Source organism: Rhinoderma darwinii, chromosome 10 (assembly GCF_050947455.1).
Source record: "Rhinoderma darwinii isolate aRhiDar2 chromosome 10, aRhiDar2.hap1, whole genome shotgun sequence".
NCBI classification, from domain to species: domain Eukaryota; kingdom Metazoa; phylum Chordata; class Amphibia; order Anura; family Rhinodermatidae; genus Rhinoderma; species Rhinoderma darwinii.
This window is the reverse complement of record NC_134696.1, coordinates 37222985-37250422: the sequence shown is the minus strand read 5'-3', so window position 1 is coordinate 37250422 and position 27438 is coordinate 37222985. Positions and strand designations below refer to the sequence as shown.

The 27438-nt window shown below is 40.1% G+C and overlaps 2 protein-coding genes across 2 annotated transcripts in view; both read right to left on the bottom strand.

Moving 5' to 3' along the window:
- LOC142662591 (5-hydroxytryptamine receptor 3A-like) overlaps positions 1–3024 on the bottom strand; it is a 46318-nt gene extending 43294 nt beyond the window's left edge. The window contains exon 1 of the mRNA XM_075840803.1: positions 2959–3024. Within this exon, the coding sequence (XP_075696918.1) occupies positions 2959–3024 (66 nt within the window). The remainder of the gene's footprint in view (positions 1–2958) is intronic.
- A 2345-nt stretch (positions 3025–5369) lies between these two features.
- Positions 5370–23763, bottom strand: LOC142661372 (5-hydroxytryptamine receptor 3A-like). The gene is made up of 9 exons (XM_075838753.1): positions 23129–23763; positions 21717–21868; positions 20498–20542; positions 17959–18068; positions 15582–15751; positions 13402–13559; positions 11841–12051; positions 8432–8662; positions 5370–5832 (listed from the first exon to the last, which is right to left on the bottom strand). Exons 1-9 carry the CDS (start codon positions 23220–23222, stop codon positions 5549–5551), a joined length of 1455 nt encoding a protein of 484 aa, XP_075694868.1. The 5' UTR covers positions 23223–23763; the 3' UTR covers positions 5370–5548.
- Between the last annotated feature and the right edge of the window lie 3675 nt (positions 23764–27438).

The following is a 27438-nucleotide window of genomic DNA, read 5'->3' as shown; positions in this document are numbered from 1 at the left end:
CCGGACAAAACGGGCCTGAAAAAAGAATGTCCAACACAAGCATCACACGGGGAGAAGAAAAGAAGAGAACGAAAAACAGAAGTCGAAAGAAGGAGGAGAAGTTACACTAGCTAAGGACTACGTGAGTAAATAAATTAAATGATATTATACTAGTAATATCTTTACTGTGGAATAAAACAGGGGGGCTTTCGATGTATTAATTTGGTTGCTACCATTCAATATCGGTACCTCCCAAAGAACGGCTGAATCACATGCTGCAATACTTTAATCAAAAAACTAGTAAATTTCTACTCCGTATGTCTGTTTTTTATTACAGAAATGTGAAGTAGATTTGATTCTGTGACTGCATGGTTAGCGCTATTGGTGGTTATATTTTATAATGGTTTCAGTAATGATGTTAAGACCAATGGGACTAATTGTATTCAATTTATACATCCCAAAAATGTGTCGTTTATTCAAGTTATCAAGGCTGTTGTTCATTATAGGATCTATGTAGTCTATAGGTATGATGGTATAACAATTCAAATCTCTGTTATGATGTAGCGCACAGTCTAGAAACCTTTCATACAATTCGATCTATGCTTGTTAAAGAGGCTCTGTCACCACATTATAAGTGGCCTATCTTGTACATAATGTGATCGGCGCTGTAAAGTAGATTACAGCAGTGTTTTTTATTTAGAAAAACAATCATTTTTGACGGAGTTATGACCTATTTTAGCTTTATGCTAATGAGTTTCTTAATGAACAACTGGGCGTGTTTTACTTTTTGGCCAAGTGGGCATTGTACAGAGGAGTGTATGACGCTGACCAATCAGCGTCATACACTTCTCTCCATTCATTTACGCTATATCGCTATGTGCAGTCACATAAACACACTATAACGTTACTGCAGTGTCCTGACAATGAATATACATTACCTCCAGCCAGGACGTGATGTGTATTCAGAATTCTGACACTTCTGTAGTGTCTCTGTGATATTTACAGCAAGGCAAGCGTAATCACGCGAGATTACGATGTAAACTGTCATTTTAAACGAGATTATGTTTGCCTTACTGTAAATATCACAGAGACGCTACAGAAGTGGTCAGGATTCTGAGGGTGTATTCATACAATGCGGTTGTGCTATGTTATTTGCCGCACCGCCGTGTCTTTACCGCAGTTTGACTTGGTTTTGCAGTTAGCACGAAAACCGCTGTTAAAATACACCCTGATACTGTTAGCCATGATTAAGAGTGTGTCGCAACACGGCCCTTTGAAAAGGGGAATGGTAACACCTAGCTGTCAATTTAGGCTTGGGCTACATGGCGTCTTTGGCCGCAAAAAAAGATCGCTGTGTCGTCCTGCCTGCATCGCAGTTAATAAAAGTGAATGGCTACGTTGTGACCCGCAGGTTGCCGCAACATGACAGTTGCAAGAAATCTGAACCTGGTTTCCCCAAAAAATTACATTACTGTCATGCAGCCAGGGCGACACAGCAATCCTTGGTTGTGTGACGTGTCGCGGCCAATGTTGCTGTATAGCCTTAGACTTATTCATACTTTTCCTGTAGGAATAACAGGGGTACGGCACAATATATAGTTATAAAAAAAGGTGCTCCAGAATTAGAAGCCACATAGCGGGCCGCAGGAGTAGCGGACTAAGGTGGTCTGATGGAGGTTTAAGCTAGGACAATGTTAGGTATAGTGTTTTGGGTGCAAGGGGGCACAGTTACAGTTAAAATTATACGTTGAAAACTGTTAGGAGGTCAACTTTTAGGAGGTCAAGTAATGGCCTTGAAGGAGGTACAGATGTAGCCGTCTTTACCTTGACTTTTAACGCATTAAAAAGTGTCAAGGTCTTTTATCTTGACTTTTTCAATGACTTTTCAATGGCTTTTGCTGTGTGATATCACACTGCAGAAAGTTATCAGTCAAGATAAAGATGGCTACATCCATATATGTCATATGATTGGGGGGGGGGCAATGGGAGGGTCACCATACGATGACTTAGCCAGGGGTCAGTTGCCCTCTGTTAGGCACCAGAATAGCGATTATGAACGTACCTGTTCCTGGGCATGGAGGGCTTGCTGTATAGACTGCGGTTTGCGGTGCTTGAAAATGGTGAAGCCTGATTCCAGGCCCAGCTTCAGTCCACAGCAGCAAACAAATGGTATGATTGAGCACTTCATGAAGCAATCTCAGCAATTTATTGTATACACATTAAAAATCCACTCAGCACATAAAGACAAAGGACCAGTACGCTTACGCGTTTCAAACGCCAACTGTGTTCTTAGTCATAAAGACGCTGGACACCGGTGAGATGGAAAAATTATTTTATTATACCAGCTTCAGTCTATCCTAGGAAGTGGTAGTGGATCTTCTGCCGATCCCCTGGTTCCTGTGTGGACCCGCTCCCACCGGTTTAGGCCGCCGGAACGAATGAGCCCTGAAGCTATTCCCCATTTCCGGCGCCGCATGAGAAACTCTATCAGGGAATTTCGGACTCCTGCGCCTTGGTCCCTGCCTGGATCGCAGCCGCAGGCATCTAGGAGGAATTTTCTCCCATGGCTGGATCTATCTGCTGTGGCGGAGCGGACAGTTTGTTCAGGTGCTTTAAAAAAGGAAAGGGGAAGGTTGCAAGTGCTTAACAGAGGAGGGGTGACTCTGGTGAGGGTGGGCGAGATGCTGCAGTTCCTAAATAAGTATCTGGAAAGGGTGGCGCCGTCATTGTTGTGTGATGGTTTTGAGTTTGGTTTTTGTATACCAGTCAGACCGGGGTGTCTGGGTTGCCGGGAAGGAGTATGGCATCTGTGTACGCTCACCCTGATGTAGTTACTGAAAATTTGTTAAAAGAGGTCGATTTAAGCAGGATGGCGGGGCCTTTTGATTCCCCTCCATTAGGGGATTTGACGGTTTCCCATTGGGGTTAGTGCCCAAGAAGGAGCCTCTTAAATTTTGCCTTATCCACCATCTGTCCTACCCTGCAAGGCTCTCGGTTAATGATGGCATTGACCCGGAGTTGTGCTCGGTTTCTTGTACAGTACATCTTTCGAATCTGCGGTGTCATGGGTGCACAAGTTTGGTTAGGCACCCTGTTGGCTAAGACAATTATTGAAGCATAATTTTGTATGTTGTCAGTTCAACCGGGCAGTTTTAAGTTATTGGGCATTCACTGGAATAGGCAGTATTGTGTTGGTTGTTTTTGGCCAATACTTTGTTTAATATCTTGCTAATATAGAAAAAAATATGTTGGTTCCCTCACCACACATGTAGATCTGGACACCATGTCAGTTTTGTATCAGAGCTTCGGACAATGGTTTTACATTGGAGGTAGATGGAGTTCCAGAATAGCAGAGAGTGGTATGGCACACGATCCAGGTAAAAACAATACTGCTTTATTGTATTAAATTTAAAACAAATAAGGGGCGGAACCTGACCACAGACAGTGATGGCGGCTTAGTTTTTTAGCTCCTCACGCACACGACCCAGAATCAATAATATAGCGAGGCACAACGATCAAAATGGTCAAAATTGGCAAGAATGATACCGGGGAACAACAAGGGATGCCAAAAACCCACAAAGGTCAGGCCGACCTAGACAAATTCTTAAAATTGAAGTAATCTCAGAGCCCGGCCTGCCAACCTAAAATGGCGCCACGCACCATTCCGGAGGTGAGACAAGAGGAAGACTCTGAGGAGCACAAAGATCCGGTGCTTGCCTCCACTGCTTCACGAATAGAGAGGGCTCCAATTTCATGCGTCTATCTTAAGAAACCTATACTACAGGCACTCAACCTTATGATGAAGGACCTCTTAGATGTACGCCATATTGGCCACCGCGTGGAGCACTTGGAATCAGTGGACACGGACACGGTCAACTTCTATGATTCCCTGAGTCATAAGGTGCAACAGCAAGAAGTTCAAATTAACAAAGCTTTTACTCTCCTGGAAGACCAGGAAAACAGAAGCAGACGAAAGATCGTCAGATTCAAGGGAATACCTGAATCTTTTGCGTCTGAAGCATTGCATTTGGTGGCGATACAGATCTTTGCGGACCCACTAGGCCAGGAATGGGCCTCCTCCATTGTTATTGAGAGGATCCACAGGGCACTGCGCCCTGTACCGAAAGCGACAGACCCTCCTGGAGACATTGTATGTGGATTGCCCAGCTTTGTGGCCACATCGGCTATCCTGCAAGCCAGCAGAGAACATACAGATATTTTATTTGAAGGGGCGAAAGTCCAACTCTTCCAGGATATAGCAGCATCCACTCTAGCGAAGCGACGCATGATGCGTCCATTGCTGCTTAAACTTAAGGACATGCTAATCCCATACAATTGGAAAAAAACTGCAAAAGAATCGTCATACATATGCCTAAAGACCTACAGGAGGCATGGGAAAAGCTAAGTATTGCTCCTATTGATATCCCTTTGTGGATGCCAGCACACACCGATCTACATCTGCTGAACTTACCGCAGATCACTCCATGGTCAACAGCAGGAAAGATGAGATCTCCTAAGTCCAATAAAGCTCAAGCGAGAGATGAACATACAGACTTTACTTGAGTATAACCTTACCTATTCAATATTTCATACTGTATTACACAATGCCTTTGCATTAATGTTACGATTATGAGTACAGTATATGCCTCAGTTGATTGGTGATTCACTATATAGTGTGTCCTAGTGTCTCCTTAATTGTTACCTTTATATTGTACCTCATAGATATGTATGTTGATATAGTGGTTCTGGGCCAGGAATCAGCTCAGGGTACATGTTTCTTCGTTCCCCTTAATCCTACTTTTGTCTGCATCAGTTACAGTCTTGGTACAGTAGTGGTTTCGATAATGCTACACACATGATGTTTACTGCCATTCTAACTTGGGACGCTATCTGTTTGATCCAAGCTCACTTGATTGCCCCAGGATCTGAGGATCTGGAGCTTCCTTATGGAGTATGGATTCTCGGTTCCTGGTTGCAGTCTCTTCTTCTTATTTATATAAGTTATTTTACTCTTTATATTCCCTGTGTCATCCCTCTCCCCCATCCTCTCCCACTTTTGTCAGTCTCTTTATGGAGACCGCTGCTACAGTTAGCGATACTAGTTCATAACGGTCAGATACTTTCCAAAAAGCTAAGCTATGGCTCCCATTAATGTCGTTACTTATAATATTAAAAGCTTGAGCTCCCCTAATAAGCAGAACCATGTATTGACTCTTTTGAAAAAGAGGAATGCTTCTATAGTATTTTTCAAAAAACGCATTTTAAGGAAGGGTGGATACCCAAAATTACCAACTCATTAATTCAATAAATGGTTCCACTTCAGTTCAACTAGATTTCAAAAATACATCAAATATAGAGATGAACAAATCATTAAAAATTTTATTCTCCATTGATCCTTCAAAATGTGAATTACTCTGATTTGCTGCAAATCTGGAACATTGCAAATGGATCTATTATCTCTACTATGTATGTATATCATTAACACTAATAGTATAAATTATATTAATACAATCATATAACGCCACACATTGGTTTATATAATGAATGGTAATTATGAGTTAAAATCTTTTCAAGCTTGTTGCCAGTAAGACCACATAGTTGCCAAAGTAACTGTGTAAGCCAGCACTGCCACCAGATACACACGGAAGAGGAGGACATCAAGGACATATCCAACTTGCAACCATTCCTTGGCTATGTCACGGTATTCATCTCTTTTCTCAAGATACTGTCGAATTGATGCAATCTCATGGAGAATACTGTCCACCACAATTGAGCTCTCTTTTGTAGGTAGAATGGCTCCTACTGATCTTTCATAATCTTTAGCATTTTCTGAGTTGTAATGAGTCAATTTAGCTGTAAAAGAGAAAATTATCCCAATCAGAGAAACATTTTTAGAAAAAAAAAATTGCGCCCATGGGCATAACTACCAAGGTTAGCAGGCATAGCAGATGCTATTAGGCCCAACAACTTAGAGAACCCATCTCTACACAGAGGTAAGATGTAGTTAGTGATGACCATGGGCAATGGAAGGGGGCATGAAAAATTGAATGCGGCCCCATAATAAGTTTTACACTGGTTATCATAACTGTGCTGTAACATCACTGTGAGCAAAATCCTTGTACTGTGACATCACTGGGTGTATTATTCCTGTACTGTGATATCACTCTGTGCAGTATCCCTGTACTGTGACATCACTTAGTGCAGAATTCTAGTAAAGTTAAATCACTGTGTGCATTATCCCTATACTGTAGCATCAGTGTGTGCATTATTCTTGTACTGTGACATTACTTTGTGCATTACTACTGTACTGTGACATCACTAATTTTATCATTTATGTGCTTTAACATAACTGAGTAGATTATCCCTGTACTGTGACTTAGTTTCTGATCGACTCTGTTCAGCTTTCCTTGGAAAGACGAGTGAGCAGTGTACAGGCTCAATAGAAAGTCTATAAGTCTGTACACCGCTCGCTCGGCCAATCAGGAATGAATCGGCACAGAGCTCACCTTCATTTTAGCGATCAGTGTTTAATTACATTTTAAGCTCTGAGGCCCCATGCACACGACCGTAGATTTTGTCTGTTTGGATTACTGACCGTAGATGACGGACCCATTCATTTCTATTGCCGATGGACATCTTCCCATGTATTTACTGGAAGGAGTCCATGCCGTAGAAAGGCTCCTCAAAAGATAGGACATGTCCTATTTTTTAAGGACCGTGCTCCTATACATTATATGGGAGCACGGCCCGCAAATGCAGGTGGCTGTCCGTGGCCGACCATGCCCGTAATCACAGTGGCCACAGCACGGCCAAGGCACGGTATTACTGCAAACTGGCATGGCTTTTAAATTGACTGTTAATGGCGGTGCAGTTTTACAGGTAAAACTGTATTCTACCTGCAAAACCACGTGGTATTAACAATAAATTTGAAAAATGTGCCATTCTGAAGTAAAACTGCATGTCGACATGGTTTCCAGCTGTATTGCAGCTGCATTTCGGCCACGCTATAGCCTCTATGTGTAAACTCAGCAGCAGGGGGCCCTCTTTTGTTATTTGGTAGGGGTGGCACCTATGCTTCACTTATGCCACTGTCTGAGCCCCTATAGCTATACTACTGCATCCCCATGCAATATTGTATATAGTGCTTTTTACTGTTTCTGTGTATTTAGCAAAGAGAGCGGCAATATTAAGGATCAGAGGCATAGCTAGGGGTTTAGCACAGAGGGGGCAAAACACATTTGAGTGGGCCCCAACCCAGTGGGCCCACAAACGGTATAATGACCCTTTAGTGTGCTCCACATAGTATAATGCTCCTATAGCTGCCCCCACACAGACTAATGCTCCGATAGCTGCCCCACAAGGTATAATGATCCCTTAGTGCCACCCCACATAGTATAATTACCCCTTAGCGGCCCCACGCAGTATAATGACCCCTTAGTGGCCCCACACAGTATAATGCCCTTATAGCTGCCCACGCAGTATAATGCACCTATAGTGCCTCCCCACACAGAATAATGCCCCCATAGCTGCCCTCCACACAAAATAATGTCCCTACAGCTGTCCCCACACAGTATAATGCCCCTATAGCTGTCCCCACACACTATAATGCCCATATAGTGCCTCCCACACAGTATAATGCCCCATAGCTGCCCACATACAGTATAATACCCTCATAGCTGCCCCCACACAGTATAATGCCCCATAGCTGCCCACATACAGTATAATGCCCCATAGCTGCCCACATACAGTATAATGCCCATATAGCTGCCCCATACAGTATAATGCACCATAGCTGCCCTCATACAGTATAATGCTCCCATACCTATCCCATACAGTATAATGCCCCCATACTGTATATTGCCCTTACAGCTTCCCCATACAGTATAATGCTCCATAGCTGCCCTCATACAGTATAATGCCCCCAAAGCCGCCCGATACAGTATAATGCCCCCCATAGCTAACCTCATACAGTATACTTCCCTATTGCGGCCCTCCCATACCCAGTATAAGCCCCCTTAGCTGCCACAACAAACTATAATCCCCCATAGTGCCTAAAAAAATAAAAAATATTTACCTATTCCCGTACCCATGACGAGTGGAGGATATTCCTCTGCTCCTCCGCTCTGTGCAGTGTGTGGCTCTGTGCAGACAGGCGCGGTGATGTCACTACATCGCACCTGTCTGCGTCGAGCCGCTCACAGCTGGAGCTGGCATTACACCGTGAATGCTGAAACCGGGACACACCACCACTGGGGGACCGGAACTGGGCCCCACCATCTCAGTGTCCACCGCCCCCCTGCCCTACATTAGCTACGCTACTGCTAAGGATGCATAGGAAATGTCAAGCCAACTGCACGCTCCTGAAGGCTGATGTGACACAGATAACTAAAATACTATTTCCAAAGATGTTTCCTGTGTGTTAAACCTGTTTATGGGATGAAGTTTATCTTACCGGTGCTGCTGTTCTCCATCTGTCTGGACATATTGGAACTGTGGATGTGAGATGCAGTAAATTTCTTGTTGTTTCGGATACATAGTAAAATTGTTATCTTTTCCAAGACCAATTTCTTTACCCATTCGGGCACATGAGGTTGAAGATCTTGTTTGTGCACTAGTCGAACAATGAGTATAGTCTCTGTCAGACTGATCACCAGCAGTGCCATACAGACCACAAAATATACACCTATAAAACAGGAGAAAGCAGAATAAAATTATAAAACAAGTAACTCAAAGGCAACGTATCACAATTCATAGAAAAATACAGCACATATGAATATCAGAAAAATTAACAGCAGCTGCAAACAGTGAAAATGAACTAAAAAATATGTGAAAAAAGCAGAAAAGGTAATATAATGCTAGATTATACATTTGATGACTACATAGCAAAAAAAAAAAAAACAGCCCTTCTGGCAATCAGCTGATATCTGTGGGCCTGTGGCAAATAGAGGGGATCTCTAGCAGGGGACCTCCTCTATTATAAAGGGAACAACAGCTTTAAGGGTTTGTTCACACAGGTCGGATATGCTGCATAATTAGGCGTTTACGCGTTTTTTGCCACGGAAACAGCGTCGCAAACCGCAGCAAAAAACGGCCGAAATTGCCTCCCATTGATGGGAGGCGGAGGTGTTTTCTCGTGGGAAAAAAAAGCGACGTGCCCTATCTTCGGGCGTTTCCGTCTCTGACCTCCCATTGACATCAATGGGAGGCAGAGAAAGCATTTTTTCACAGTGTTTTTTGCCCGCATTGCTCAATGACCGCTGCCTAAAGTACACAGAGTATCCGACCTACAACCTGCAGGGAATCTCAAACGCAAAACTGAACCAAATTGCGGAAAGAGAGCAGAAAAAAAAGGCAATACTTACCTTCACTAGCATTGCGATAGCGACGCGCCCCTCTGTTCCCTGTACAGCCCAGACTCCTGTGATGACGCTACAGCCTTGTTCGCCAGAGAACAGCTGGGGGATCAAGGAGGTGTCGCTATGATGCCAAGGGGGTAAGTGTAGACTTTTTTTTAAATCAAATTTAAACTTGTGAAAAGTCGTTTTTTCACCGATTTTGCGATTTTTGTGGCAGAATTGCAGCTTTTCCGCCGCAAAAATCTCAACATTTGCTACTTGTTGCTGCTTTTACTTCCTCATTGAACTCAATGGGGAAAAGCCGTAACAAAGTGCAGCAGTTCCGCAGCATGATTTGACAAAAAAAAGGCACCGTAGTTTCAGTTAATGCGTGATTTCTCTGCTGATTTTTTCTCTACAGCGATGGATGAGATTTATTCAAATCTCATCCACTTTGCTGCTCTTGTAATACGCTGCAGATTTTCCGCAGCTAATCTGCCCAGTTGGAACATACCCCAAGGCTGGCAATTGTTACATTTTATTTTTTTAGCCCAAGATGTCATAATAAATCTAATTTGGTGCATCTCTGGCTGAGAGTTTAAGTAGATTTGCTATTTAAGTTATAGTAAATTTGTTGGGCCACGGAAGGCCCGCCCTAAAATATTCTCCGCAATGTCTAATAAGGGTAATTATAACTTCTGGTCATAGTTTGTTTCTAATTTTAAACCTTATTAATAATGCACAATAAAATACAATAAATAAAAAGTGCTTCTTAAAACAGGCCCTGCCATAATTATTTCAAAATGTCTCCTAATTCCTAGCGGGATATTCCGGTTTCAGCAAATAACTAATTCTTTGTAAAATGTAAAGATATAAAATTTTCCAATATACTTTCTGTATCAACTCCACAGGCTTTTCAAGATCTCTGCTTACAGTCATGTAATAGGAACCTTTTCTTAAATCCAGTGGATGAAAATCTGCACAGGTCATGTGATGGACACATAGGTGCACGGCTCGTCACAAGATGGAGCACAGGTAGAAGCGGTTAAATAAGCAAATTTTATATTCTAAAATCAAATTGGATTATGGAGTATTTAGACTTCTGAATCCACTGTATTTTCAAAATGTTAGGCTTCATTCACACCTGCGTTGTGGCATGCATTTTAGTGGATCCGTTGAAATTTTTAAAAAAAACAGACAGACTGACGGATGCCAGACTGAATGCAACGGAAGGTAAAATATGTTTTTTTTTTGACAGATCAGTTTACCAGATCCATCAAAAAAAATTACTCTTTTCTTTACATTTGTGTCAGTTTGTCATCAGTTATACTCCGGTTTTAACGGATCCAAAAGCATCTTCCTTGCTTTCATTTTTAGTCTGCGCATGTGCAGAACAAAAACAGATTTGTTAAACGTAATGCATAAGGCTTCATTCACATCCGCGTTGGGACTCCATTCATGGGTTCCGTCTGAGCTTTCCGTCAGGGGAACCCATGAACAGAACCCTGACTGAAACAAACGGAAACCATAGCATTCCGTTTGCATCACCGGTGAATTCAATGGTGACGGATCCGATGCAAATGGTTCCGTTTGTGACCGTTGTGTTCCCTCGTTTTGACGGAATGAATAGCGCAGTCGACTATGGTATTGATTCCTTCAAAACGACGGAACCCTTAAACAACGGTGACAAACGAAAACCATTTGCACCGGATCCGTCCCCATTGAAATCAATGTTGATGCAAACGGAAACCTAAGCTCTGAAGCCGACACTTTTGCTTCCGTTAAAAAAAAACAGACACCTAGCGAACGGAGACAAACGGAAAGCAACTGAAACAAAAGAATTACCATTGAAATCAATGGTAATTCTAACGGAACCGTTGCTTTCCGTTTAATCTTTTGATCCTCTCTTCCTCTGATGGAAGAGAGGTAAATGTATATCAACGATATTGTGAAAGAAGCCTTACTTCTGTTCTTGTGACGCTCTGACGGATCCGCTAGAACGGATGGCACAACGCAGATGTGCACAAAGCCTTACCCTTCATAGACATACCTCCCTATTGAACCTAAGTAGCTTAATATTCAATGTGTCAAGGGCAGGTATTGGTATTCTGCTGAATCTTCTCTACATTTCTTTTTTGCTTAAACAGCAGATGTTTCATTTTTTTTCTTTCTCTTCCTAATGCGCTTTTCTTCATTACATCTGTTTCCTTTTATTACCTCTTAGACATTGATGTATCTGTTCAGATCATTAATTTTTATTGTGCTTTGACATCTCAATAATATTCAGACATAATTTTACTATTTGATTGTTCTGTACTGATATCGTTTTTAGCTGCAATAAAATCGTGAAAGTCTTGGAAACGTAATTAGACTCAGGGACACAATGGACCATGGTAGCTCAAGGAGAGAAACCAGGACAATCAGTAAAAAGTTTTAAGATTGGTCACAAGGAAAAATAATTCATTATCAAACCATGTAGTAGGTTATAATCTACCTTTAGTTGACAAATAGAATATCATACGCTACCTATCAATGGGGTCCCAATGGCTGTAGCTGGTAATGTGTCTGATACAATGATGAGAAACACAGAGTAACCTAGAAGGAGAGTGATCTTGAAGGAAACCCTTTCGCCGCTATCAGGAGGTAGATAGAAGCCAATAATATCCATGACCATAAGGAACATGCTAGGGAGAAGAAGATTTACAGCATAGAAGAGGGGTCTTCTTTTGATAACCACCTGTGAAAAATAGAACATTACAACGAACATTAGTATAACAAATAGTCTAACAAATCCATTGATTTTGTAAACCAAATGACTTCAAACATTAAAGGCTATGTACACCTTTTAAGCAAAAAAAAAAAATGCTGAATTTAGTTTACTTTTTAAGATACAGCTTCTATCTATCCTGTATACAAAGAAGCTGTATTGTTCCGTCAAAGCCAATTCCGTCAGTACAGCTGAACTGACGGCTCAGCTGAGATCTGTTCCTGCGTGTCTCTGACACACAGAATTCAGCTAATATAAATGACATCTAAGTTATAAACATAGATGTGATTGTTATTAGCTGGATACTGCATTTAGGAGACACACAGGACCAGCTTTAAAAGCAGATATCAGCTCAGCTAAATTGACGGCCGTGGTTTTGACAGAACGATATGTCTTCTCTGTATACAGTATACAAAGGAACTGTATTTTAGAAAGTATAAGCAATAGATTTTAAGCATTTATACTTGCTGATAGCAAGTAGACAATGCAGTGCAGTACATAGGAGGGAGGAGGCCCCATACCCAAAATCAAAATGGTCCCCCATTACGGTGCTAGGATTTGCCACCCAGGACAGATCCTTGGGCTAATTTGCTACTTCCGTTATTTGCTGACAATGCAGTTTCTCTGGAGAGGGAAGTCCAGCACAAGTTCCCACCAACCAGTTGCACATGGGAAGGGACAAAATAGGTCTGGGCCTCCTCTTTTCAAGGATCCCTAAGCAACCGCATGTCTTTCTGTCTCTTTGGATGTATGCCCTTGAGTTCATGGTGTCTAAGAATGTAGGAAGGCCAAAAAAGTTACATTTATCATATAAAATAATGGACGCTATGTTATCACCATGAGAACATTGGCTACAAGGACTACCTTGCTGTACAGGGATACTAGCCGGCATAGTTGTAGCAACTTTTGACATGATTTAGGCAGCTGATGTCATAACACTTTATCAGTAAGATGCTCACGCAATATAATTAAAAGTTTTTCTATTCTTCAAGTAATATTGTACCTATCTGTGAAGATCATAATATTGTTAGGTGTGGCTGTTCTGGTTGTAAGCAATGTGTTTAACACTTGAGTCATTTGATGGTCTTATACAGTATGCTGAACTATGATAAACACTTATCTTACTAGACCAGGGGCAGAGGTAAGGGTGGTGACGGGGCATCTGTACTGGGTGCTGCATGCAAAGGGGCACTTTTAAACCAGTCTGCCTTGGCTAGGGTAACAAGCTGAATCTTTGCCCCAGCTACAAAGCCTTGCAGCAAAACATACAATTTCAAAAAGGGAACGCTATATTGTTGACCCAAACTCAACGGTACTCACATGGAATTTCATTTCTGCAAAGCTGTCCTCATGTTCCACAAACATCCGGTATTGAGACAACACATAGAGCAACTCCCACTCCCCTTTATTCATAAAAACACTCTTGTCTTCCTTCACTTCTTCTGGTGTCCTCCATAAAGACACATTGATGTCCTGAACTAAAGAAAATATGTCAAAGTATCATCAAACTCTTTTTCAGTTAATCTCCATGAAGAACGATTTCTCATTGAGAATTTTTGGAGCTTGTAGACCTCCAAAAGTCATTAAATACAATAGATATCTAGATACATATCTAGATACATATATACAGTATCTATAAATCATGTGATTTCAAGTTCAGGTAAAATCAAAAGTATTCATTTGTCTGTAACGGACGACTTTCAGGAAAGCTTTTCTTTTCCAAAAATCAAGATGTAATTATAGAATTTATTTTTAGTGAAAATGATCTATTTATGTGAAGTTCAAAGTTGTAGGAACTGATAGAGTACAGTGAGATTTTGCATGAGCATCATATGGAGAGGGGAGAAAATTATTGGATTTTTTTTATTTATTCTGAATTTCACTCCCATCATGCCGCACAATAAAATATCTAGAAGGTGTTATCCCATTGGATCAGCCTGCTGAGGACTATGCTTGATCTGTGAAGAGAATTGAAGAATTCAAGGTGATGACAGCGTACCTGAGCATATTTCTGAGATGGTTATAACTTACAGGCTATATACACCTTTGTATCCAGAATGAAAAAAAAATTACAAAAAATAATGAATCAATATTATATGTGATTTTAAACAAGTTTTAAATGAACTTTTATTAAATACATTTTTTTACTTTTAGAAGCTGTATCCTTCTGTCAAAGCCTATTCCGTCAGGTCAGCTGAACTGACAACTCCGGTAAAGGCTTGCCCTGCATGTCTCTGACACATAGGATCTAGCTAATAATAATCACAACTAACGAACATACGTAGATGTGATCATTATTACCTGAATGCTGCATGTCAGAGACACACAGGACCAGCTTTCAGCTGAGCCGTCAGTTCAGCTGACCTGACGGAATAGGCTTTGACGAAATGATACAGCTTCTATGTATATAGGATAAATAGAAGCTATATCTTAAAAAGTAAAAATAAAATGTAATAAAACTCAATTTAAAAGTTGTTTGAAATCACATAAAACAAAGGTTTACATAGCCTTTAAGTTTTTGGCACTTTCCGAAGTCTTTAGCCTGAAATACTTGTCTCATGTACACCAGTATTTGTTGAAGAATCTAGTTTGTATGGGAAGTAAATCTATTGCCAAATTTCTGTACAATATCTGTTTGAAATTCAAGGGATTGTACATGATTAATAAAAAAAAATGGCTGCTTTGTTTTAGAAACAGTGCTTCACCAGTTCATGGGCTGTATCTGATATTGTAGCTGAGCCCTCCTGAAGTGAATGGGGCTGAGCTGCAAAACCCCAAACCACCTGTAGACAGGTGTGGCACTGTTTTTGAAAGAAAGCAGCCATGTTTTTGTAATCCTGTAAAATCCATTCAATTCTTACCTTGTGCAACGACAAATGTCTAACAATACCCAGCAAACCAGGTTAGGAGATACATTTTTTGGGTCTCTTGAAAATAAAGTTAATTATTTAGCATCTTAGAAGGGGTCATAGTTGTTTTAGCAACCTCGTAAAAAAAAATGTAGATTATAAAATTACTAAATAAATGTTACTGCAATTTGTTGGTGTTAGAAATATAGAAGTATATATATATATATATATATATATATATATATATATATATATATATATATATATATATGTATATATATACAGTATAGAATAATGGGCCTCATGTATGAAAAGTAGTGCAGACAAAACCTTGAGTTGTTTCCATAACAACCAATCAGAATTCAGTTTTTATTTTTTAAAGCAGATCTGAGAGTCAAAGCAGTGATCTGATTGGTTGCTATGTGCAACATCTCTAGTTCTTGTCTCCAATAGTTTTCATACATGAGGCCCAGAGGTTTCCCTCAGATTTTGGTGAAAGCTCTTGTAGTTCCTTCACCAACAAACCCTGGAAGCATGTATGTTTTTTAATAATTTAAAAAATGTCCTACTAACCCAAATAACATGTTTCTGTATAAATCTATTTGGAATATACTTATAAAGCACAATTTGCATCTGCTGTATGAAACATACTTGTATGTAGCCAGCTGGTGAACGTCAAAGAGCAATTCTGTAAGTCAAATGGAAAGTTGTAGATATTGAGGCTGCAGGCCGTCACCACTTGGATAGGCTTGTAGTTCTGCACCCTGCCTTCATGGTTGACATAGACATAGGGAATATCTGGGGACTTTCCAACATCCACACTGAGTGACATAAAATATTTTTTCTTTTTTAGAAAGAGTACTTAAGATAACTATAATGTTTAACGTATAATGCACAACTATTGATCTACATGTCATTTAATATTGTAACTAAGGAAACACGATACATTTGAAAATGTGATGCGTTCCATAGCAACCAACCACAACCATAGCAACCAAACCAATTATACTGTTCTAAAATATGAAAAACCCCTGATTGGGAACTCTCTTTTTTCTAGGTAATAGTTTACTCTAAGTACTACATCAACTGGCTTACTGATATTGAGATATTTCACATTTTGTAAAAATTTTTACAATTTGGCGTTCATCCCGGAGGTTAGCTCTTTCCCTCACATGCTGGACTAACCTTGTTAGGCTTTTTACAGAACGGAAACTTTATTTGTCATTTTTAAGTTTTGGCACTTTCTAAGCTAGGATTGCAGGAAAAAAAATCTAAAAAGATTATTTAGTAGTCCACCAAATACCGACAATTTTCAGCAGCATATGACAGTATGCTAAAGAACAAGAACATATATAAAATAGAGAGGGCCCCCATAGGAAGCATTTGAATGGGGCCTCACATTGCAGCTTGTTCAACACACATGAGGCACGAGGAGCCCAAGAATCTTGTTTGACCCGAATCCCTTGTAGGATAAAAGGGCAGCATGAAATTCTAACTGGTTCTTTCCCTTTGTTTGCTAACAGTGCCCATGGTGGTCCTTGCAACTCATTGGGGAGAAGGTGGCAAACTTAAGCCAGGTTCCTTCTTCTTTATGGGCCACGTGGCAACTGTCTGGCCTGCCTCTTTGTTGTGTATGTTTCAGCTACCTGATTCTGCTTTAAATATTAGTCAATGTATTAAAATATTCTACTTCTTAGCTGAATTTTGATTCTACTTATTTTTATTGCATGGATTTGCCATAACTCCCTGTCAGGGGACACAGTATCCTACCCTATTTTCGCTATGACATACTGTACCAGAGATTCTGCTCCAATATATCATGCAGGGAGGTTAGGTGTTTGAAATCATGCAGGATGTTCCTATTCTTTATAATGATTCCTGTTATTATTTTGATGTTTTTTAAAAAAATACATCAAAGTATTCTATTAAAAGGGTTACCAATATTCTACCAAAGGCATGTTATCAAGAAGTATGTGACAACTGAAAAGGAGTATGACTGCAGGATCTGGTAGTCTGTAACCATGGAGATACATCGGTCTGCATAGAAGCTGTACATGCAAAACGGTAGAAAATGTTTAATCAAGAGCATTCATTAGTCTTGGAGGAATATAACATGCTGTTGCAAAGATGGACCTACCCTTTAAAGTGGATAGGTAAAGGTTGAAATGCTGAGCTCGGGGACATGTAGTTTTCTATTATTTGATTAGACTTAAAAAGAATATGTTTTGAAGCCTCAAAACTGCTGACAGTGCGATATAGGGGAGGGCATTGTAACTATACATTTTGTGTCGGTCAGGCAAGCTGCAAGTTGCGTGACCGAGAAATCGATGTTTAATTCCTCCATGTTGCGGTTGCAAGTGCCACTGAGGCGGATACTTGATGTGCAAGTGTTTTTTGGCTCTTCTCACTGAACGCTGCCAGTCCCTCTTCTGTGCTCTGATTGATGTCTCTAGCGGTCTCATGATTGGCCGCTAGAACTGTTACTCGGAGCAGAGTGTGGCATTTGCGACTGTTGCCTTCGGGGAATTAAACATCAGCTTCTCATTCATGCAACTTTTTGTCGGCCAGACAAAAGCTAGCGTTACAATCCCTTCTTCTCCCCTTAATCACGTTGTCAGTAGTTTTAAGGCCTCAATACTGCTGACAGATTTCCTTTGCCTGCTGCCAGGACTCATAGAGAAAGTCTGTGAGTCCTGTTCCCCCTGCTGACACAGAATGATTGACAGCTCTCTCTGTACACAAACTCATGCAAGAAAAGCTTTCAATCATTATTCTTTGGGGGTGGGGGAAGCAACATTTACAGGCTTTCTCTTTGAGTCTTTGCAGCATTTAAACAGCTTTATACATGAAAATACTGAACCAAAACTAAAATGAAAAAATGAAGCAAGCTGCCTTGTTTTGCATTTTGTGGACAATACATTCAAATTCTATCAAATTCCCACTATAAATACATGCTAATACTGCATTAGGAGCTTAAGTAATTATACGACGAAAGAACTATATTAAAAACAGCCATAATGTTACCTACAATTCATTAATCAGAATATCGGGGACCCAGATCTTCTCAGTAGGGATGGAAATTTGAGACACATTTTCATAATCCATTGGATCCCAGGTCAGAAATTCATCAACCCAAAACTATTTAAAATGCAAAGAAAAAACGATATCAAGTTAATATCAAAATGACTACAGAAAAAAAGGATCAAACAATAAGCGGAAAGGATGAGGGTATGTTCACACAGAGTTTTGGCCATTGAGCAACGCAAGCAAAAAGCGCAGCGAAAACCGTTTCTCTGTCTCCCATTTATATCAATGGGAGGTCAGAGATGGAAACGCCAGAAGAAAGAGCATGTCGCTTTTTTTTTCCCACGATGGGAGGCGATTTCGGACGTTTTTGGCATGGCTTCCTTGTCAAAAACCCTGTCAAAAAACTCAGAGTGACCTAGGCCTAAATGTGTCATTTAGCTAGAATAAATAAAAAATAAAAACCATAAAACTTTTGACATTATAGTTTAACATATAAATAACAGCTGTGGGTAGATAAACTGTAATATTTAGAATCATTGTAACGTTACAGATGCAAGAATCATGATATCGTGATGTGTTATCTGCGGTTCTACATAGGATAGAAGCTGAGCACTGTTCTTAAAGGCTATTTACAACTTTAAAAGAAAAGGTCAATCAGTGTGTTTGGTGATACTTTATAATTAGCTTTTATTAAAAAATATTTTTACTTTTCGTGATACAGCTGCTCTGCTGCTCTGCATTCTGCATACAGAGCAGCTGTATCATTGGCTAAGACCTGAATCGGTCAGGTCAGTGGGACTGACGGGTTCAGTGTCAGCGGGTCCACTCAGGATCCACCTGTAATCAATCACATCTAAGTTATGAACTTAGATGTGATGGATAACAGGTGGATCCTGCGTGTCAGTCCCGCGGACCTGACAGGTACAGGATTCAGCGTAAGATACAGCTGCTCTGTATGCAGAATACAGAGCAGTTGTACCTCAAAAAGTATAAATTATTTTTAATAAAAACTAATTATAAATTTGCACTAAACACAGTGATTGACATTTTTATTAAAAAGAAAAAAATCCCTTTCAAAGGTGTCCATAACATTCAAAAGCTGTCCCCTCTCAGTAAAAGTCTGCTCCGCGCAGGCTCCCTTAGCTCCCACCCCTCAATGAACGATCTGCCCAATCCCAAAGAAAAATGTGCAGTTAAACAGTTACACCTGCTCCTCTCTATCCCCTCCCTCTACTCCTCTCTATGATCCGTGCAGGGAGAGAACAGGAAGCTGAGCGATCAGTGTTCAACTTCCTGTTACAGCCAGGACAACACTGACGCCTGGAGAGTCAAGCATTGAATCCCAAATGTGGAAGATTAACCCCTTCACTGCCCTCCACCAGAATCCTAAAATGAACCCCTTCAGTACCTTAGACCACCAGAGATTCTGAGATTAACCTCTTCACTGCCCTAGGCCAGCTATTTATTAGGGCCCTGTACATAAATATTTATTTGATGCTATCCTGTATTGCCTAGCTTAGGCTTTGTACACATCACGTCAGAGATTTCCATCAGAGTTATACGTCTGGAGTATTTCCTGATGTATATTTCTGACGGAAGGCTCCAACATAAACCACTGTAGAGGCATCCAGTGCTATATGTCGTCCAGAGGGTCCAATTGTAAAAAAAATGTATACTGCACAGTACACGTTTTTCTTTTACTAGATACCTCTGTTTGGAATACTGCAGTCTGCTCTGCTATTTCATACAGTAAAAAAAAAAGGGTACTGTTTTGGTATACGTCGGGTCACTGGGGCTCCATGGATACGTTCAGTGTATGTTCTGAAAAACTTTCCAACGGATACCACAAACGTAGTGTTTAAATGTGATGTGAACACAACCTTAGTGGGAAAAGTGCTTAGGTGCATAACTGGCCAGCTCATTGGCTACAAAGGTTTAGAAGGAACATTGAAGATAAGTACAGAGAAAAGTACAGTACCATTACAATTTCAGCTCAGCTACATGTGCAGGAGTAACATTACTGGAGCCCAGATAAATTACCCTATAGGTATAAGCAGAATAATGTCTCCCAACAGTCCCAAAGGCTAAATAGCAAACCTTCAGAGACACTTGTGTGAAACATTTACTATTTCATCCATCTACATGTTCTTTAGCATTTTTTCACAGTATCAGGGAAATTGGGATGTGAACTAAAATTCAGATAGGAACCAGACAAATTTTCTGGGTCTATAAAATACAATTACTAAGGGAAATCTGTATGAGGACATTTCAAGAGTGAAGGGGAAAGAGGGATTTGGGTCAGGATTGTCCTTCCAAATGAGTCACACTTGGGAGATATGATCTTGGGGACCAAATAGTAAAGACAGTAGATGGCTATAGAGTTTATAATGATTAAATGTTTGCATCAGATTCAATATAGGACATTGAGGAGACTAAAATTCTTATTCGATATTATTCCATTAAATACAATTTTACTGCCAACAGAGTGAATAGATGACGGTCATACATTCTTTTGATTGTGCACAGTTTGGTTACTTTACCTGCCTATACCAAATATACGTTGTAAGGACTTGGTTCTTCTCATCCTAGGTAGATAGTGAAAAATAATGTATAATATGGAATAATAATGACATTTGAAATAAACATAACACTTTATTGTAGTTACATATTACATTTGCATGGGGTTATCCATAATTAGAAAAAAAAACAGGTCTGCTTTTTTTTTTTTTATCAGAGACAGCGCCACTCTGTTCATGAGCTGCGCGTGGTATTGTAGTTCAGTCCCATTCAATTTGAAGTAAACACAGCCTATGGACTAGAGTGACGCATACATAGACCTTTATCATACATAGGTATATTCTGTATTGTAAAGTGATCAATTATTGCTTCCTTTATCTTATTTCAACTATTTCCATTTCTTGTTACATTTAGCCCAATCACATGATAAATCACAGCCTCCCAGCAAATTGTGTCATTCAGCTAGAGTTTGTTTGAATATTTGAATAATTCAATGACCAGAAAGACATACAAGACATATACTGGCAAGTAGAAGCAAATACTTAATAGGAAAAAGTTTCTTAGATGTAAACTAGATGGACCTTTAAACTATATGTCCTATATGGCACTTTTGGGCATAACCTATACAACTCATACTTAACACAAGATCTATAATGTTCTACTGTACATGCTCTGATACTCCAGCTGATATTCCAGACAGCAAGTTGGTCAATGGGATTGAAAGTTGAATGCAAACAGCCCATCTTTGGCTGTGTATGGGATCATCTCCCAATGGCATAGACATGTTTTATAGGCATTTGAACAACCTGGAAGATCAGCCCAAGAAGGCGAATGGTCAGATCTCATATGACCAAATTGGAAATCTAGGATCTGGTGAGTACGCCATCCATAAAATAATGGCGGTCAAGGGACTTGAGCTCACTCAGAGTCAGAGTGTAGAGAAAGGACTAAATATAGTTGAAGAAGTGAGTTAGAGCTGTATGCGTGGACTAGGCCATTTATTACTTTCCAATCTGCATTCATTCAAAAGTTTTTTGGAAGGATGTTAGACTCTGCTAAGTTTATTTGGCACTTGGCCCCACAAACACCTCTGTAAAGTCCAGATAGTTGCTGCCTTTGATGCTAAATCACCCTCAAGTGTTACAAATTCTATAAATACATTTATATATATATATATATATATATATATATATATATATATATATATATGTACCATGGCTGCAGATGTCTTAATGCACTTACCACTCCTAATATAGCATATACCATGACATCTATAAACACAGTGGTGGTCTGCCTCCAGTTGTACACAGGTCTTACACCCTTCTTGTATCCCTCCATGAGTTTGTCTGAAAGGCGCAGGAGGGTTGGTTTGGAGGAATTATCTGTCCAATGTGCTGAAAAATAAAGGAAACAGTCCTACCTTTACTGGATATGAACATAGTGATGTCAGTGTTGTCCTCATCTGATAGAACAATGCATATAAGTAATACATTGGGTCAAAGCTGTTTGTAAACTCGGCTAGAGCTCCACTGCAACTTATGGCTGAACAACAATCGTGATGACTGCAACCATCGCAAGACTGCTGACATAGTAAGGATTCTTGTGATCATCTCAACGGGCCCCCAACTTTAACCCGATTTGTTGCACGATGGTCACAATAAGCCACAATATTACTGCAACCACATGTCACTGTGAAGTGCTAGCCTTACAGTTGTGGACAAATCATCATTGGTTCATTGCAGTGCAATATTTGATATCTTCATTGCTGTATTACAACTCCCATCTGACACCCTTGTGATTAAAATTTTGGACAGAAGCAGCCTTACAGCCCATTGGAGGTATGTAAAAAAAGAAAACAAAACAGATCAGAATAATTTGTGACTGACATCTATTTTCACTCATTATAAACTTTTTGGATTCATTTTCAAAAATATCATCAGTTTTTATCAGTGTCTATCAGTTTTGATCTATTACGTTTAGTTATTACACATGACCTTCATGAAGCAATCCTTTATATCATATCCTGTGTGCTTATCCTTATCCTACTTATCAAGCAAAAAATAATGGGGGGCAAAAATTACATGGAAATAGGAATTTGACCATTCAGAACTGTCACTATGATCGACACTTTTTTAACCACCAGAACAGACCAGAATGGAAACAGATGCAACGTAAAGACAATAAACAAAAAACGCAAACCCAATAGAATTGTATAGAACATTTGATAGACCGGTGCAGACTAATTTCTTCATCAGAAAGAGAATTAAAAAAGAACACAAAAATGCACTCAGTATGGATAAGCCGCTGCGATACACGCTGCCCACCCTCTCTTTCATGTTCTAGTCAAAGGGGATCTTTCTAATATAAACAGAAACACATATACATATTTAGCAGAGCTGATATTGGCACTTGGCACAGCTCACAATGATTATCACGGTACTGCAGATAAACCTACTGCATTATTATAACGCAGAGAGCTGGCATGACAAAAACTGAACGAGTTCAGTGGCAAATTTGGATCCGCTACATCTCTAAACATGTATATGATACCTAAACACCTAAATATATATATATATATATATATATATATATATATATATATATATATATATATAGACCAACTGAATATAACGTGATAATATTGTAGAACTCACCTGCACTGAACATGAGGAGGGCTGGGACGAGCACACTGTGGTGGATCCAGGATCTTTTTGGCACCATTTTGTCCAATAGCTTCAGATATAACATGTGATGTAATTAGTCACCAAGATATGAAGGGATTGCACCCTTCTGGAGAGCGCTTGGTGTTTACTAGGATGTGCTATATCTCAGATCGTCCTTGCTCCTCAGACATCAGTCCTTCTTGCTGCTCTTCCGGAGAATCTTACCTTTGGTTATTGTCCATATACACTTGAAATAGCCTCTGGATTGGACATGCCCTGTAGGCCCAATGGTGGCTTGATTTTCTAATCTGAACTAAGTGTTGTATTTTTTTGGCTTCTTATCATTAGTTTGTTCTATTTCTATTACTAGGTTCCCAGCACTCTTTTAATGCTCCTTCTCTTTATGCTTTCTCCTGTCTTCTTCCACAGCATCAGTCTCAGTTCATTCTATACCCTGGACCATAAGTCTTCCATGTCTTTAGTAATCTTTCATGCCTAACCCTTTAGAAGACCTCAGACTTGACATAGATAGCCGTTCTACTTCTCATCCACCTCCTATGAAGAATCCCTTCCTCACTATCCTCTTCCCTGTGTGTACGTATTGCTAGCAGTACTTATCTTGTTGTCCGTCCATCTCTTCTGTCCCTTTTTTTACTTGATGTTCAGTAACTTTCCTGGAAATGTTTTCCTGCTGTCAGCATCTGGCAGCTTGTCACTCCTCTGCGTGATGTCACCCTGTAATCTAAGGAGTCAGACTGAACCTATTGCCCCCTGCTCCCTTGCCCATTAGTACTGTCATGTCCACTTAATGCTAATCAGGCAGACGGATGGTTTTGCACAAAGCAATTAGTTACCTGAGATCCGATTAACCCCTCTTCTGCCACATCTACCTTGCAGAAATGCTCATATGCCATTGCTTTGAGCGTTGGTCTTGAATCCAATAAGACAAGAGGTCAAAAGTATGGGTAAGATTTCAAGATGTCACATTTTGTCCAGGAGACTTATGAAGCATGCAGACCACAAGTCTAGGCTGGCTCCTACTTTACTCATCTTGGGTTTATTCAAATTATGATCTTAGGATCTCTGTCTTAAAGATGCATGTGTTGAATTTGAGTCATGTTGAGGCGTGTAATATAAGATATCATTACCATTAGACCTTATTTTTAGCACTTATTAGGCTTTATCAGTTACATCTGAATTTCAAAATTGTTGTTATCCTCATACAGCATAGACATAGCTAAGGGGGTCTGGGGGTGGTCTATATGCTGGGTGCCAGGGGGGGCACCAACAAGCCACTCTGCTTGACGACGGTATTTAGATACAGCATTAGGGCAGTGAACTGAATCTTTGCTCCAGGTGAAGGAAAGCCGAGCTATAATTCTGTTATACAGAATTATAGCATTAAAGAAAAAGTTAAAGGCTATGTACACCTTTGTAATAATTTTTTGTTTTGTTGCTCATTTTCTTTATTGAAAATCCCCTACTGATTTGTTTATACAGCTCTTATGCAGACCTATGTGTCTCCATGGCTATAATTTCCTCTGTCCCCTCTACTACTGTCCGTAGGTTAGCTATCAGTAGAATTGAGTAAAGAACCAGAGCAATGGGCACTACCAAACAAGTACTGTGGAGTCATGCTGGGCACTGTTGTGTGAGTGCTAGGCCGAGTAGAAGCGGCTGGCCACTGAGTATGGCGCATACTCCTAGTAGACCAGCCATTTCTACTAGGCCTAGCGCTCACACAACAGTTCCCAGCATGGCTCAGTGCCCGAAGAAGGTCAATAAGACCGAAACGTTGCACTCTGCCACTGGCAATAAAATAAATAAAAAATCTCAACTCCAGTCTGTGTGCCGGATACTCTTTACTGATCCACAAATAATCATCATCAATAATTCCTTACAGGCAGTACTCAAGAATCACTTGGTCATCTCTTTCACAAACAGCCATTTATGAACATCCACACTGCCTGCATTTTTGAACATTTTTCACAGTTTGTTATAAACCTTTTCCATTCACGTTCCTCCAATGTTCATTTTTAACATTCTTTTACAATCCGTACCTCCATTGACTCAAGCAGGAGTTTCAAATTTCAAATGTCTACAAACCCCTTGTCTCTTTCCTCTTGCACTTGACAACGGTTTTGCATGCAAATTATATTTGATCACACATATCCCATCCTCCCCACTCAACCATTTACTCTGTGGGTTGTAGTCTAGGGGTTTGTTATGCATTTTGGTGATGATTTCTTTAGGGGCCCTTAGAGCGAGCCAATACCAATCTCCTTTACTGTGATTTGTGTATGTAGTTATACTACTATGACAAAGGTAGCACTTGGGGTATGTGTCAGGGTCATTCATTGAACACAGGTTGTTATTTTACAACGGTATTAAGTCCGGACGGTCTGATGTTATACTACTACAGACTTGCATGGTTGTTATACTACAACAAAGTCTATACTCCGGATTATCAAATGCGTGCTAGAAATCAGGCTGTACTGATTCCTACCTTATGCCAGTCTCACAATGCATACAACTGTCGGTTCTTAAGGACACTTACACACAATATTACAAGCTGGCAGTGTGCTAGGAGCGTATAAATGGTTACTAAATACAACATTCAAAGTTTTCCTTATTGCACTGGGTAATGGTACATACACATTTATAACACTTGTCACATGCACTTCCATATATATCCATTTGACAAATACCATCCTGACAAGGGACCTAATTGTTACGGGACCCCTTTGTAGTTGCTATAGCGTCTTTCTTACCCTGTTTGTCACTATTTCTTTGGCTGTACACCATGGGGCTTCCCCCGTCGCTCTGCTCTCTGAGTACTCCATTATCAGGACTACATTGCAGAAGTCCTTGTTGTACTAGTGGTACTACAAGATACTACCAATGTTACCTACGGACACTAGCAGTACCTACCTCTCTGTCACCTAAGGACAGATTCTGTCAGCTACGCACAGATGTGTCACCTTGTGACACATCTAGTACCTCTGTCACCTACGGACAGTGTGTCACCTCCGGACACGACAACTGTGTCTCCTACGGACAATCTGGAGAGCTGATGGGTCAGTGATCTGTGACTCTCGGCCCTGTGAGAGAAAGCGGACAGCAGGATAACCTTTCCTTTAAATCTTAACAATTTTAGACAACAGCCAAATAAAAAATGAAACACTACAACAGACCTATAACAATATAACACATCTTAGACCAAACAGCACAGTTCATTGCAGGTTCATTCTACACAACTGTTATCTTGCTCACCTTACACACAGACAGCTGGATGCAATAGACACACTACCTTTGATCAGCACAAGTTTTCCTCACAGTCCAAGCTGCAATCCTTTAATTTCAAAACTTCACATGTAAATTACAACTCTTTTCAACCATCCGCTACGTCACTGCATTCCAAGGAGGGGGGTCATTCCCTCACAACCTTATACTTCTGTTCTAAAAATCATTTTAACAGTTTCATTGCCATCAAAAATTCTCTCATGTCTTCCATACTATGAACTCAAGACACATGTCTTACACAACTTCAACTCCAACTCCAGACAAGCATACGCTTCTGCAATAATTAATCACGCGAAAACTTTTAACATACCTCATACTTCCTTCATACCATTCTGGATAAATTTCTCTGCGTCCGGGAGATGTGAAGTCATGACAGCTAAATTCCAGTCCCAGCAAAACATGAGTGAAAAAAAGTATGTGTAAGAATAAGCTTCTTATGTATTGGCCGGTTTTGATTTCATGAATGCAATGCCCGAACTCCAGTGACAGCTATCAGACGATTAATCTCCCAGGTTTCGGCACCAAAAACTGTTGACGCAATCATGGCCCAAAATATATTAGACTGGAATTTTAGACGAGTGTTTCAACCAACACTCATTCCAGGAATTTACACAGATACAGATCATAGATTATATCGATATATTGGAGAGAAGTAAGACACACAGACGCTGCTTGTATGCTCAAAATACTACTCTAACGTTTATTGATCAAACAAATACAATAATATCTTTCAAAAAGGGTGTAGGCTTGAGGTTAACCAATTATTTACAATATAACAATAACTCTGATTCTGCCAATAGCGTACAATGAGAATATTTCATATTGAGACAATCACAGACATACAACAAATGTAATATTATAATTTCTCATTAGATGCTTACGTCAGGCTAACTTTACACCATCTCTGGACCTGCTTTCCACATTCCCAGGCCAGAATATAATGTTATCATTTGCCTTGTTCCCACTAAAAGTATCAAACTCTTATCTTACTCCCCCCA